This window comes from Lutjanus erythropterus, chromosome 9 (assembly GCF_056507025.1).
Source record: "Lutjanus erythropterus isolate fLutEry1 chromosome 9, fLutEry1.hap2, whole genome shotgun sequence".
NCBI lineage: Eukaryota > Metazoa > Chordata > Actinopteri > Lutjaniformes > Lutjanidae > Lutjanus > Lutjanus erythropterus.
This window is the reverse complement of record NC_139325.1, coordinates 28,408,937-28,422,820: the sequence shown is the minus strand read 5'-3', so window position 1 is coordinate 28,422,820 and position 13,884 is coordinate 28,408,937. Positions and strand designations below refer to the sequence as shown.

The 13,884-nt window shown below is 38.0% G+C and overlaps 1 protein-coding gene across 2 annotated transcripts; it reads right to left on the bottom strand.

Moving 5' to 3' along the window:
* Positions 1-408: 408 nt before the first annotated feature.
* Positions 409-9,116, bottom strand: LOC146321761 (uncharacterized). Of its 2 annotated transcripts, none has more exons than XM_084727030.1 (6): positions 8,835-9,116; positions 8,274-8,450; positions 5,891-6,256; positions 3,889-4,128; positions 2,401-2,500; positions 409-767 (listed from the first exon to the last, which is right to left on the bottom strand). In XM_084727030.1, exons 2-6 carry the CDS (start codon positions 8,323-8,325, stop codon positions 707-709), a joined length of 819 nt encoding a protein of 272 aa, XP_084583156.1. In that variant the 5' UTR covers positions 8,326-8,450; positions 8,835-9,116; the 3' UTR covers positions 409-706. The 2 variants fall into 2 exon arrangements, with proteins under 2 accessions (XP_084583156.1, XP_084583155.1); XM_084727029.1 differs by having other exon boundaries at positions 8,274-8,330.
* Between the last annotated feature and the right edge of the window lie 4,768 nt (positions 9,117-13,884).

The window sequence follows — 13,884 nt, the reverse complement described above, 5'->3', positions numbered from 1 at the left end:
AGGTGACCACTTTCATAAGTAAATAATACTATAATGCACAAGTCTCACAAGACTTTTTTCTATTTCCTTCCCACATGAGTTCAGTGTGACTGATTTTACAGCTACTCTGCTGTATAGTTAATTTTTAGAACGTGATTTTGCTCTTGCTTACATTTAATTTTTTTCTGATTTCTAATCACTGTCATTGAATTTTGTTAACCAAAAATCCTACTTCAACATTTATTGAAAGTGTTTCATGGTGAGCGTGTCAGACTAATCCAACATCTAATAGATGAGAGAAAAGATAAGAGAGGTTACAGCTCCATCCTTATGAAAAATTAATGCCCTGTCAAAACAGTTTTGAAAGTAAAACTGTCATGAAAACCCCCCTTTTTAAGACTTTATTAAAATAACTGCTGAATTGTTGAGTTCAGTCACATTCTGTTATGGGATTTTATTATCAAGGCAATACAGTACGTTTGTATACAATTCAGAGTCAGATACAAAAAGATTACTTTATTAAATACACAGTATCAGGTGCAGCCCAGCAGGAGGCAGTGTAAAGACATTTTGCAGCTGAATATCCTTTGCTAGATATTTTTTTTTCCCCCAGCAAGCAGTTCACTCTTCACATTGTTCCAATGCAGTATAAGGTCAGATTGCTCACAGGTCAGGGCGTTCCAGTCCAGTTCCTGTTCCGAGTAACAAAACTTCATCTGAGGCCTTTTTAAATGGCGTCGTCCAAATGTTCGTGCAGCCTCTCTCCTCTGTTACTGTGCCTGTGTCTCCTGCAAAGAAGCCGAGTGTCATCAAACAGCACTGACAAACCGAACCTCGGCCTGAGTAAACATGACAACGCGTGTCAGCAGACACGCCTCGGCCTGTCATGCCTCATGTGTGTCACCTTTCCTGTGGGAGGACAGTTCCTGTGTGTTTGTTGTTTTCATGTTGTACAGTTCAGGATTTCTGTCCTTTAAAAGCAGCTACGACCAGTGTCTTATTTTCTTTCAGCCTATGATTTAGCTGCAGAGATGCATTCAAATCCAAATACATTATTCAGTAAAGCACAAATAACAGTATGTAATTAAATATTTCTTCTATCCAAAAGTGCTCATTATTATTCAGAAAAAAATAATCTCCTAATTGTAATGTAGTAACGTTCCTACTTTTTACTTTTAAAGTACATTTTTACACAAGTACTTAATTTTAATATTCAAATATTATCCTGATAAAATATGTTTAGGTTAACTGTAACACACCTGTCACCTGTACCAGGACGCTCTACTTAATATCATCCTTAGAATCTAAGGAAAGGCCAAATATTAATAAAAAATGATAAAATATTCTATTTTACATCTTCTGACAAGACACTCCCAACTCTAACTCGAGATGAAACGTATGCATGAGGATGTGGAAATACATTTGAATAATTATATGCTGATATTAAATAAAGGTGATGCTTTGAAGGTACAATAATAGCATTGCCAATAAATACTGGGTTAGACATGACAATATTTGCCTGATGTAATGATGTCCTCCAATATGAACCACTCACTTCTGGTCTTCTTTCCCAATACAGATACAGACATACAGATAATGTTGTTGGTTGAACAGATACAGAGTAGACATTTTCCTTGTGAATGATTTTCCTGTCAATTAAATGGAGTTCAGTACAGTTTATTAATTGATAATGCTAAAAATATTGTGTGTATTAAGAGTAATTTGAAGCTGTTAATTCCTTTCTTAAATAAACAAATCATATTATAAATGGTGCTGAAACGTGTGACAGTTCAGGATGTGCATTATGAATATATTGCAGATTACAAAACATGACAACAACTCATTTATGCATTAACCTTTCAGACTGAGCAGGATCACAGGATCTGCAGGTAAACAATGTCTTTTACCTGAAGCTGACGTTAGCTGTTGCAGAGTGTGGCTAACATTAGCAGTGCAGCACCAGCAGCTTGCTCTCCTTGCAGGATAATGTCCAGTCCACACGCCTGTGCTGAACGTGGTCGTGCGTTGCGCTGGTCGAGTGACTGTGTGCCATTTTATTATGATACTTACAAACTTATTTTAATTTTTTATTTGAAAATACTTCCAAACTGCACTGGTTTTATGAGATGTCATCTGTCACACTTTGCCGATAACATCAAGACCTTTAGCGAGTGGGGAGAGGGGCTGCAGCCATGGCTAGTGGCAGGTGGCTGCGTAACCACTGTTGTATATTATAATAATATTAACAAAGAGTTTAACCGACTAGTTTTTCTGGTGCCAACTAGCAAGGGTGGTGACGTTTAATCAACAACCTATCGCGCACATCCCCAACACAGATAATGATGTCTCTGTGCCCTCCTGTTTAGTCTGCGATGAGATTTGTGTGTGTGTGCCTTTTGGTAAATATGCACATTACTGTACCTCCACAGCAGAAATGCCAGCGCTCCTCCAACCACCAGCAGCAGGATGGTGAGACCCACTATAGCAGCTGTTGTCCCTCTGCCCTCTGTCTCACAAGGTGCTGTCAACCAGGAAAAAGACACCCAATGAGGGGAAAAAAACACAAGTCATCTGACGTGGCTGCCCTGAGAGGCCAAAAAGGTCTCCTGCAACACGCCTGTACAGTCACTAAACTGACTGGAAAGGCGAGAGCTAACAGGATGAATCCTAAAATACCCTGACTGGCTCTGGATCATCACACCGGCCTCTTGGCAGATACGAAGAATTGCATTTGTCTCGCCTGTTTAGCAGCAGCAGTAGCAGTAGTGGCGGTAGTGATTTATTGATTGCACTGTGGAAAATCCTTTATCACTGAAACACCAGCAGTGATACAATACGCAGAGCAAAGTGCAATCAGGACATGGCTCAAGATAGACATGAGGCACGGTATCAAGGAGTCTGATTTCTGAATATCCATGACACAACACAACGAGCTGACTTTAAATGAGACTTTAATGGGCAGAGCCTCCGTTTCATCCCATCAACTAGCTTAGACAAATAAGGATTAAACATCAAGATGATCTCATAATCTCTCAGGGGTGAAACAAGTATTCAGGTCTTGTTTATATAAATAAAAGGACAAAGACAGCAGCAGTACAACCTGTAAAAGACGCTACAGGTTAAAGACTTTATTATTTTTCTGATGATACATATGTATTTTAGTAAGACATAATGATAAATAATAAAGTACTCATAAGTTATGGTTGCAGAATGTACCTTTTAAAAGTGTTCTTGCTACATTTATTCACAGTTAACACACAACAATGCTAGAATGTTCCTGATAGGTTTGCCTTTAATTCTCACACATCATAGACTGTTATGCAAATGTTTTTGTTCGTAACAATAACAACTGGTTTAGGAAAACTGTGGAAAAATGTTTTGGGAACCAAATTTTGATACCAGGGTTATTGGTTCATTAGGGTGTATGTAACATTTTTGTAACTAGTAAAAAAAAAGGAAAACAGTTTCAACAAAAAGGCAGTGGGCCTTGACTCAGATGTGTGCTGTCTGATCAGGGTCTAAAGAAGTACAAAGCACAAGTAAAAACATTGCCTCTCACTCTCCTTCTTTGGTGTAACTTTTGACTCAGGTGCGCCCTCTAGATCTTGTATTGCTTAACATCCATGTCACTCTAAAGGACGCATGCAAGTATGTGGCAGTGACGGTTACATCATTTGAAATGGATGCATCTATTTTTGCACTTAAAGACGGCATAAATGAACCTTGTATGATTCTGTGAGAGTGAATCAAAACTATGACGTTGGAGGCTTTAAAACAAAACTACTCAGGGGCATTATGCTGCACATAAAAACATTGATTGCTGCAGCTTTAAGTTACGGTAAACAACTCTACTACTGCAAACTATACTCTTGCCATACGTTTTTAAGACCAGTATCATTAAACTCTTACCTGCAGTGTAGGTGGCGGTACTGTGGCCCAGCTTGTTGCTGACCATGCAGGTGAAGTGGCCGCAGAATGGACTCTTGGTCACGAACAGCGTTGTTCCGTCTTCTGAGACACTTCCCACATTGTTGGTGACGGCGACAAACTCATAGAGCCAGCTGAAGTGGGGGTCTGTCCCCCAGGCCTCGCCACAAATCAGCGAGGAGTGGGACACGTTGATGCTGACTGAGACGTGGTGCACCGCCTCTGTAAAGACAGAATGAAAAAGATGAGGATGAGAAAGAAAAGAGGTCAAATGGATGAAGGTAGAAACTCAGAGCCAGGTAGAGGGAAGAGGAGATGTGAAGAGCTCAGCTCTGGGCATCTATCTTTCATAAAATAAGAATAATGGCACATGGCTGGCCAAGAAGGTCTAACACAAAGAATCATGAGAGACGTTTAATGCTGTCAGGAGAAACTGGCTCTGTTTCAGAGACAATAATGAGACCGGAGAGTGAGGCATAATGTCGGAAAATGGGATGATGGAAAACCCTGGAAGCTGAGAGAGCAGATGTAGGGAAGAGCTGAGCTGATGAATTGATACTTTTAGAGCCGACAGATGAGGTTAAAAGCGGAGAAGCTTTGACAGAAAACTAGAAAGCTACGACGAGACCAGAATCGTCTAGAAGCACAAAAACAAGAGGAAGACCCAGACAGTGCAGTCTTCAGGCAGATTTGAATTTCAAGTGTTTAGTTATGAAACGTACAGAATAAAAAGAGAAGTCAATAAAATAGTTATGAAATGAGGAGCATGAAAAAAGAAGTTGGTAAAGTACCAAGACTGGGCAACTGTTTTAACATGCTTGAAGTTTAGAATACTATCAAAAATAATACCAAGATTTCTGCAGCTAGATTTCTGCATGCATTGAGAGTTGTTAACCGATTGTTACTGCTGGGGTTGAGAAATAAAGTAGTGTGTCATCTGCGTAAAAATGGAAACTAATACTATGTTTATGAACAGTGTGTCCTGGTTGTAATATGTAAATGGAAAAAGTGGAGGGCTTAGGACTGACCCCTGAGATACTCCATAAAACAAAGATTCTGCACCAATAGAACTTTAACACTAAAATCATACTTTTCATATAATAACTATTTTTTTAAGACCATATTTCAACATAAACTTCTCCTTCCTCTTAATCAGATGACTATGGGCATCAGTTAAACTAATCAAGATTCGCCATGATCTCTATTAGCCAATCATGTTGATGCCAATCTTTTTGTTGCCACCACCAAAGTGTCTACACTCCATCAATAGATACATTTTATAGACTCAGAAAAAAGTCTCTCAAGAGTGAAATACAATTCATAATTCAATGAAAACTGAGCAAACTCCATCTGAAGAGAATCTAAGATGACTGAAAGCTACTAAATGAACTATGAGGTTGAACCCTGCAACACCACACTCTCATTTAAGGTCGAACACACTATTCAATAAATGCTTTCAGGGTGATGTTGCCTTATACTTCAAGTGCATGTTAGTGGATTTTTTTGTTTGTTTGCTGCTTTTTGTTAGGGTCTAGTGTAGCAGTTTTCAAAGTCGGAGGTATCTCAGATGGTAGAGCGTTCACCAGAGGCTGTGAGTCCTCTGCAGCGGCCGTGGGTTGGACTCCCACCCTAAACCCACCCTCTTTGCTACATGTCACCCCCCTCCCACTCCCTCTTCCCATTTCCTGTCTTCACTTCAGCTGTCCTATCTAAACACTTATGTAACTGCGATATTTTGTTTATCTTGGTTGAGTGTCCATGCGATCAAATAACACAGTCTCAGACTTTGAAAAACTCCGGTCTAGAGGACAGAATTACTGGGAAAAAAGGATAATAATTTCTGATGTAATGACCACTACAGAATGGGACCGGCATCAATTGACAGTGTCATACTTTTCCTGCCAACTGACTAATTGATTATTCAGCTAATTGTTTCAGCAATATTTAAAATGTTAACTAAAGACATAACGATAAATCCTCTCACCATACATCCTGACGATGCAGTGTCCAGTGGTTTTGACCCCTTTGTCATCCGTCACCGTCACAGCGTACACGCCGCTGTCCTCCATGTTGTAACTATTAATCTGAAGTGTCGTCTCCTGCTGCTCCACGTTCACATGGACATTTGGCCTCGTACCCGCACACTGGGGGCTTTTGATGGGGCACGTGGCCAGCGTCTCTCTCTTGCGAGACACTCCGCTTTCGGGCTCCCGTTCCCAGGTCACCACGGAGAGCTTCTCCAGGGGCCCCTGCTCAATCCGAGCCTTCAGAACCAGGGTGTTGCCGGGGATTACATATTCAGGCTGCTCATTGAGGATGTGCACTGACATACACTGGAGCCCACATGGCACTGAAGACACAGATTGGACCACTTGTTAGTGCTTAAACTTACATTCAGTTTGTATTTCTATCCAGATGACACCAGTCTGACCTGCAGTATTTCATATTCATCACTGTTGACCTTTTGGCTTTTGGAGACTTTGCGTTGTTTGGGCAGAATGCGAAGCTAATAAAACAAACAATGGCATAATACTTCATCTCCATCCTCAGCATGTACTTTATGAATATGTATGGCCGCTCGCTGTCAAACAATGTCAAGCAATGATTTATAGCGCATGACAGCCATGCCTAATGTGATATCCATCAAACCACATCAATATCCTCAAATCTGTGTCACAATTGCAGCAGACCTGCTAAGCCTCTGTGCATTTACCACAAGCAGTATTAATCATCCTCCTTAACTTGATAGGCAGAGGATGGAGGAGATGTAAATAGTACAAAGGAATAGTTTGGATTTTTTTGAAGTGGGGTTGTGTGAGGTACTTAACAATAGTCAGTGTGTTTTCTACAGTAGATGGCAGTTGGCATGCCAGCAGTTTGGAGAAGCAAAGAGGAGTATTGGTTTCAGCAACAAAGCACATTTTTTCTACCTAAAAAAATTAGTATCAGTTTAAGCATTTAGAATATTCTTAACACTGTACTTGCCTTCAGGCAGCCTTTTTTGAAGGGAAGCTACTGTTAAATTAGCCAAATATTGCTCTCTGCAAAGCGACCAGATTCCCTCAGCAAAAACAGTAATTTTACCTCACAGAGCACAGGAGTTGCTTGTCTACCGCTCCCTCGATCGGTTAGTATGTTGACATGAAAAATGCCTTTTTAGCCCTTTTAGATTGTTGCTAGGGGTGTAAATATCAACGGTGCAGGCAGGAAACAATGTGATGAGCAGACAACAGATCCTTGCAAGTAATTCAGTAGGCCTCCTTGCCTGTTTTCAAGCATGAACTTGACCTGGTGCCATTTGGTTTATATGCCCTCAAAAAGGCAAACTCATCTCTCATGGTTTTATTCATTTTTTGTTAAAATAGCAGTGTATAAAGAAATGATATTGTTATTCTACATATAATATAAAAAAACTATAAATTAACTAAACGAAGATATTTATTTAAATGATTCATTTATTTTCTTCTGTATTTTTGTCATATACAGAGTGGATAGAGTTGGCTTAGTCTGCACTGGGGGCTGTTGTATCTACCTTATGCCACCGATCATTACTCTATGCTGTTCACTAGGTTCTTTATTAGAAGGTATGTCCGCTCAATTTCTGTGAAATATTAAATTCAAAATACACTCTGCCACTGGCAGTCTTTAAGTGGACAGACTCATAAACCAAACTCCATTCTAAAAGCAGGTGATTTATGGCAGGGCCGTATTTTTTCACAGTAAAAACTCTAGTTACACCATCAATAAGAATCTTTTCTGATTCACTTTGATCTACAGGCTCAATCGACACACATGCCGTTTACTCACTAACTTCATTAGCTAACCTGAGATGAAGTGTTTGAAAAACACTCACACTGACTGGTGAGTGTGTCTGGGTGCTTGACGTATGGCTGCTCTCATCCATTGTGCACCTATTTCATAATGAGCCGCCCTACTCTGCTCTGATTGGCTAGTACTGATTGTTCTCTTGGGTTGGGTTGGTTAAGTTTTCATGTTTTCTTCCTGTAAAACAAAATATAACACGCTTACGAAGGCTTGAACCAACGCATTTCAACCAATAATATCATAACATCCATCCATAAATCATTTTTTAGTGGCATAGTGCTAAGATTCATCAGTTAGCTTGCAACAGAGTGATACCTCCAGTTATAACATGTCCGTTAAAGACAATATAGAAGCTGGACACTCTCGAAATGGTGTTTCAGCAGGACTCTACAACATTAGTTTGGACTGAATCACTGCCATGAAAAGAATCGCACATGGGAAAGGATAAATATAGGGGGAGAGTACTAAAAAAATTTCCTGCATTTTCAAACAGATTTTTAAACAGAAGTCATTAGAATGGTGGTCACAACAAAAGGCCTTACTTGTGAGAAGCAGCAGGGCAACGCTGCAACACAGGAAACACTGTAGGTCCATAACACCTGCAGATGTAGGACAGAGAACAGAGAGGGGAATTTGTCCATGACCTCAGCATCAGCGCACCACTTCCTCTCTGTACTTAGACAGCAGGAGTGGCACTGCAGCACGAATACCAACACCACCTCCAGAGAAAAATGTGAAATTAAAATGAGAGCAAAAAACAATTAAAGAAGAACATGTCCCTCTATTAAAAAAAATGCAATCCAAATGTTTAGGGTATTCCTTTTTTTTTTCTTAATTTGTTTGTGAAGTATCCAAAGAACAACAGCACTGGCACTCAGAACTTGGAACAAAATAGGGTTGGGTCCACTGCCAAAACTAAAATGAACCCCCTCGAGCACAGCTGCTACGACAAAAACACAGAGAGAGGAGGAAACACTGATAGCAGAGTGCAAGAGCACACACCAACCCGCATGCATTAAATATAACTTGGGAATTCCCATTAATGTTTACCTTGAAGTCACCCTCACCAACCCGTCCTCCCTCCCAGAATGGGATTCACCTACCTCTCCAAAGTTGAGACAAACAACACAGCTGAACCAGAGCTCCTCCACTCCTATGTTCACTTTCTCAGAGGTTAAGGTGCAGCTCTGCCAGTAGATTTACGGCCCCCAATAAAACAATATCTTCAAAGCAGTCGCCATTGCATTTTGAGAAACAATCTAGTTAAAGATAGCGGTTCCTGTCTACGGTGCAGCTGTTACTGCAATCAACCTCACACTAAATGCTTTAACAATTCCTTCTCCTTTTTCTCAGCCTGTCAGGTTCTGTCTGTGAGTCATGTACTGAAGGCGTCACCTTGTTTTTAAGCAATTTCCTCCCCCTGGCTCCCCCTCTTTCCTGTACAGTAAAGACTTTTTACTTTGTGCTTTAAAGTAAGTGAACTTTCCATTGTAAAATCACCCCTCCCTCCTCCTGGCCCGCTTCCAAAGACATGGTCGCACAACAATGCAACATGTTTGATTTGTATTTTCACACCACTGTTTGTAAACACAGATAAAATACAGTGGTATTCTTCTGAAGGGGAAACCAGTGACAATGTTGGAACTCTTATAAAATAGGCTTTGTACTGCAGGTTTCTTATCCAGCACAAACACCATTTGCCCCGCAGACACAATACATTGTCTTGGCTTTGGATTGTAAAGAGGAGGTAATACATGAATTACTCCATTCTTATATATATATATATATATATTTCAATAATTGTCTCTTGCATGCAACTGAAAAACACCTCCAAGCACGTCAAGGGGGATGCAGATTATTTTGTTCTCATTCCCCTGGGAAAGTGAAATTGTAGAGAAAACCCTTGAAGGAATAGTTTGGATTATTTAATGTGGGGGTGTATTAGGTACATATCCATAGTCAGTGTATTACCTACAGATGGTAGATGGTGGGCAGCAGGCCCCCGGTTTGGAGAAGCAGAGAGGGGGAGCAGCACAGAAACTGAGCAGTGCACTGCTGTGAAAAGGTCCAAAAAAGGTCAACCTAAAAAAACTCAGTATCACTTTAAGTGTATGCTATATTAAGAATATTTTCCCCACTTTACTTTCCACTTAGATAGCTTTCTTTGGCAGGAAACTGCTTTTGTCCATATAAGCCAACAATAACTCTCTCTAATCCAACCAAACTCCATAGCTCAAGTCAGGAAATTTGCCTCACAGCTTGCACATTTTACACAGTAACACAAACAAACCAACAGATCGAGGCCATGGTAGACCAGAAACTCCAGTTTTCTATAGAGGTTTTCCTGTTGAAAAAGGCTGTCTGATGGCAAAGTAAAGCAGTGAAAATATTCTTAATATAGCGCACACTTAAACTGATAGCGATGCCTTATTTTTTTTAGTTGGCTGAAATGACTATTTTTTTGTCTGACTCTGTCCACATCAGTACATAACTTCAAACTGGGGCGTGCCGACCAGCATCTACTGTAGGTGATACACCGACTATGGACAAGTGCCTCATACAACCCCATATTAATAATTCAAACTATTCCTTTTGAGGGTAATTTCCTTTTTCTCATTTACTGAACTTTCCCAGGGGAACAAGAACAAAATTGTAATAAGCCAACTCAACTCAATCAATCAAAGAGGGAACTACATTGAAACATCGTTTCACAGCCTTGTTGTAAATGATAAATAAATTGCTTTTTATCTTTGCATAAACCCACTTCAAATAATCTGTCATTCCCTTTAAATTCAAACTTCACAGTCAATAACTAGGCTGCTGATTTAGTGGACTTATTATTTAGTGGATTTATATTCTGGACTTTTCTAGCACATTAAAATTAGAATTTAAATCTTGACCTCTCATAAAAACCTTTCATAAAACAAGAAGGGGTAATATGATCAAAAGCTCCAGAACAGCCACTAAATAGACCTTGTGATGAGATTGTTTTGTGAGCTACATGTCTTTTACACTTCTGAAGCAATAGAAACATAATAACATCACTTATTCAGGGTAGTTTGTCACTTTATGAAAATGCGTCCAGGGGCACAGATGTAATGAGTGATTTTAAACTGATTATAAATCCATTTGTATTTGCAGAACGAATTATGAATAATCATGGGAATCACAGCTGCGGCTCCCACTGAGTTCTTTGTCTACAGGGGGGTGCTGTTAGCTGGAGTTAACCAGTGGGTGGCACTAATACATCAGCTGAAAAATATCCACACACGGCCCTCACTTCAGTCTCTTTTTCTGCAGCAGACATCATCATGTGCTTCTGGTTCTATTTGCGCAATCATTTATGTCCGATTTTGCTTCACATTAATCCATATCATTGCATAAGTGAGTCAATTAAGCAAAGAATTGAATGTGTAAAATGTTATTACTTCATAATTTCATCAGCTGCTTCATCAGATCGTAGCTGCCATGTAATACTTCAACCAGGGCAAATACAATGACCTTCAGTCATGAATGTTAAAACCATGTTGAAAAAAATTAAATAATTATATTGTCTGGAAAGTACTATGGTCACTGCATAGCTACTATCAGCATGCCATTGGATCTTTAATATGAATTCTTCTAAAAAACCTTGTAACACCCCCTAACTGACTACATTTATAGCTTCTGATGCTCTTTGTAGTATGTGGATGTAAAAATATATTATACTTCTTGCTATATTTTGCTCCTTAGTGCTTACATTATGATTAAATGCAGTAAAATGTAAAATGTCAACTGAATGTAAATATACAAGTTTTATTTATTCAAGCGCAGAAAAACCTAAAATTCATTTTACTTCTATTCATTTCCAGAACACTTAAGAACTTAAAACCATGATTTCTTCTAATCTGAAGCCTTTTGACTTGAAATGATGAAGTTTAAGTTAAAAAGAAATGTTATTAGCATATTAGCAGACATCCCAGCATGCATTGCTTGAGAGATCAAGATCCTTCTTCATAGATTTTAAGAAAAGTCATGGTTGTTAGTTTTCACAAAAATGAAAATGCTACAAAATATGATGATTAATATTGAATTAGTTAATAAATTATAACGAATGTTAAATGTTACAGATGTTCTTCAGTGTGACTGATGAGTCGTCGGTTTAACTTAAAGCTCACTGAACATGTTTTCTCAAGTGCAACTGAGTTAATGTTGAGTTAATTTGACTAGAAAAGTTTATTTGTTTTGAATCATTACAAATTCAATCAACTTAAAATTCTGAGGCAGACATTAACTTCTTCAAGATGAAACAAATAGTTTCTTTTTACACTGAAGTGGGAAGAAATAAGGCACATTTATGCAACTTTGAGGTTCTCACTCAATGTCAGCTGGAATAAGCTCCAACCCCCTGTGACCCTGCAGGATAAGTGGTTAGATAATAGATGTATGGACGGACGTCTTGTTTGCTTACTTCTGTGGATTATATGACTTTTATATTTGTTTATATATTATGTTTATTGAAGTGAGATTCCATCTATAAGCCTCTAGGATTTTATTGAATCTCACTTTCATAATTTACTTCTTTTTTTCCCTTTTGTTGTCATTTCTTCTGCTCTGAATTACTGTGTAAACAAATAAAGAAATCATATCACATATATACATATACATGATAACATATATTTAAGAATTAATACAAAACATGATCTTGCGATATTGTACACTGACTGATGGAAATTCCAACACCAACAATACTATATAAAGAAAATATAAAATATTATGATGTAAAAAAATACTACAAATAAAAGTCCTGCATCCAAAACCCTAGTAAAAGCATAGAAATACTTTCAGAAAAAATATATATTAAAGTTTTAAAGTAATAGTACTTGTTCTGCAGAAAAAAAAGATATATTATCATTATTTCTTTATCTACTTCATTATATATTAAACTATTAATGTATGAATAGCATTTTACTGTTGAAGCATTTTGCTGTTAAAGTGGAGGCAGTTTCCCCCTTCACGCAAACATATGTTTTATCTTCTTGTTCTAAAACTTGGATGTTTTATTTGACTGTTTTCACATGAATCTGCTGAGAGTGGAAAGTTTCTCTTTACTCACTGAAAATCTGTTTTAGGGGACATCATATCAATATATCAGAAGTCAATCCTGGTCCAGTGTTCAACTTTTACAAGCGTGATGTGGAAATCTAAAGTTGACGGTGCACATACACTGAGAATGGACTTTACAGTGAAATGTGACATATCTCATGTCAGTAGTTAAATATCAGAAGTGAACAAAATTTGTACATTCATAGATTTGGGAATGAGGGAAAAGAAGTTGATGCCTCTGAGCATTTTATGTGAAAATATGTTTTTTTTTTGTATAATAAACCATAAGACACACTGTTCCAAGCATACTATTTATATAATGTCTTCAAACATGTTTAATCCACATCTTACATCAATGCATTGCATTTTGTAAAGTTTATCCTATATTTTTTTGTTTTTGTCCGTTCTGGGCTACTGGAGAAACATGGCAATGCATAAATAAAAGAAAACAAAACAACTAAGGTAATTCAGTAATTCAATTAGACTTACAGTACTAATACATTTAGACACTGAAATAAACATATGACAGGTAGAGTGTAAATGTTTATATAATCCCAGTCTTCACTAGAACAAATCTCCTGCCATTTCAGATTGAATTGCTCTACCTCCTTATGTTTCTTCTAGCTTTTTTTTTAAAAGGTTATATTTATATTGTAATGACTTCATATTGTTGTGAGCATTTATAATTATATTAATGTGTGTTTTATTTTCTTGTATCAATTGAATAAATGTACGATTCTTGTTTTTAGGTGCTGATACACTAATGAAAACATACTTATCAATATTATTTCTGCCATTTCTGTAAAATTCTGAATAGAAACTCCTGTAAATCTTACACACTGGACCTTTAAATCAAAATGTGAAAAGAGATTTTGTGTCAAATAGCCTAGCTAAATGTAGCGGAGGAAAATTTAAATATATAATATCTTCAGTACCTGAGCAAAACTATTCAGTTACTTTCCAGCACTAATGAGTCTGCTGCAAATATAAATGACTGCGGGCCCTTTAAGAAAACAGGTGCGTCCTTGACAGGTAATAGCGGAGAAACAGGAAGTAGACTCATTAGTA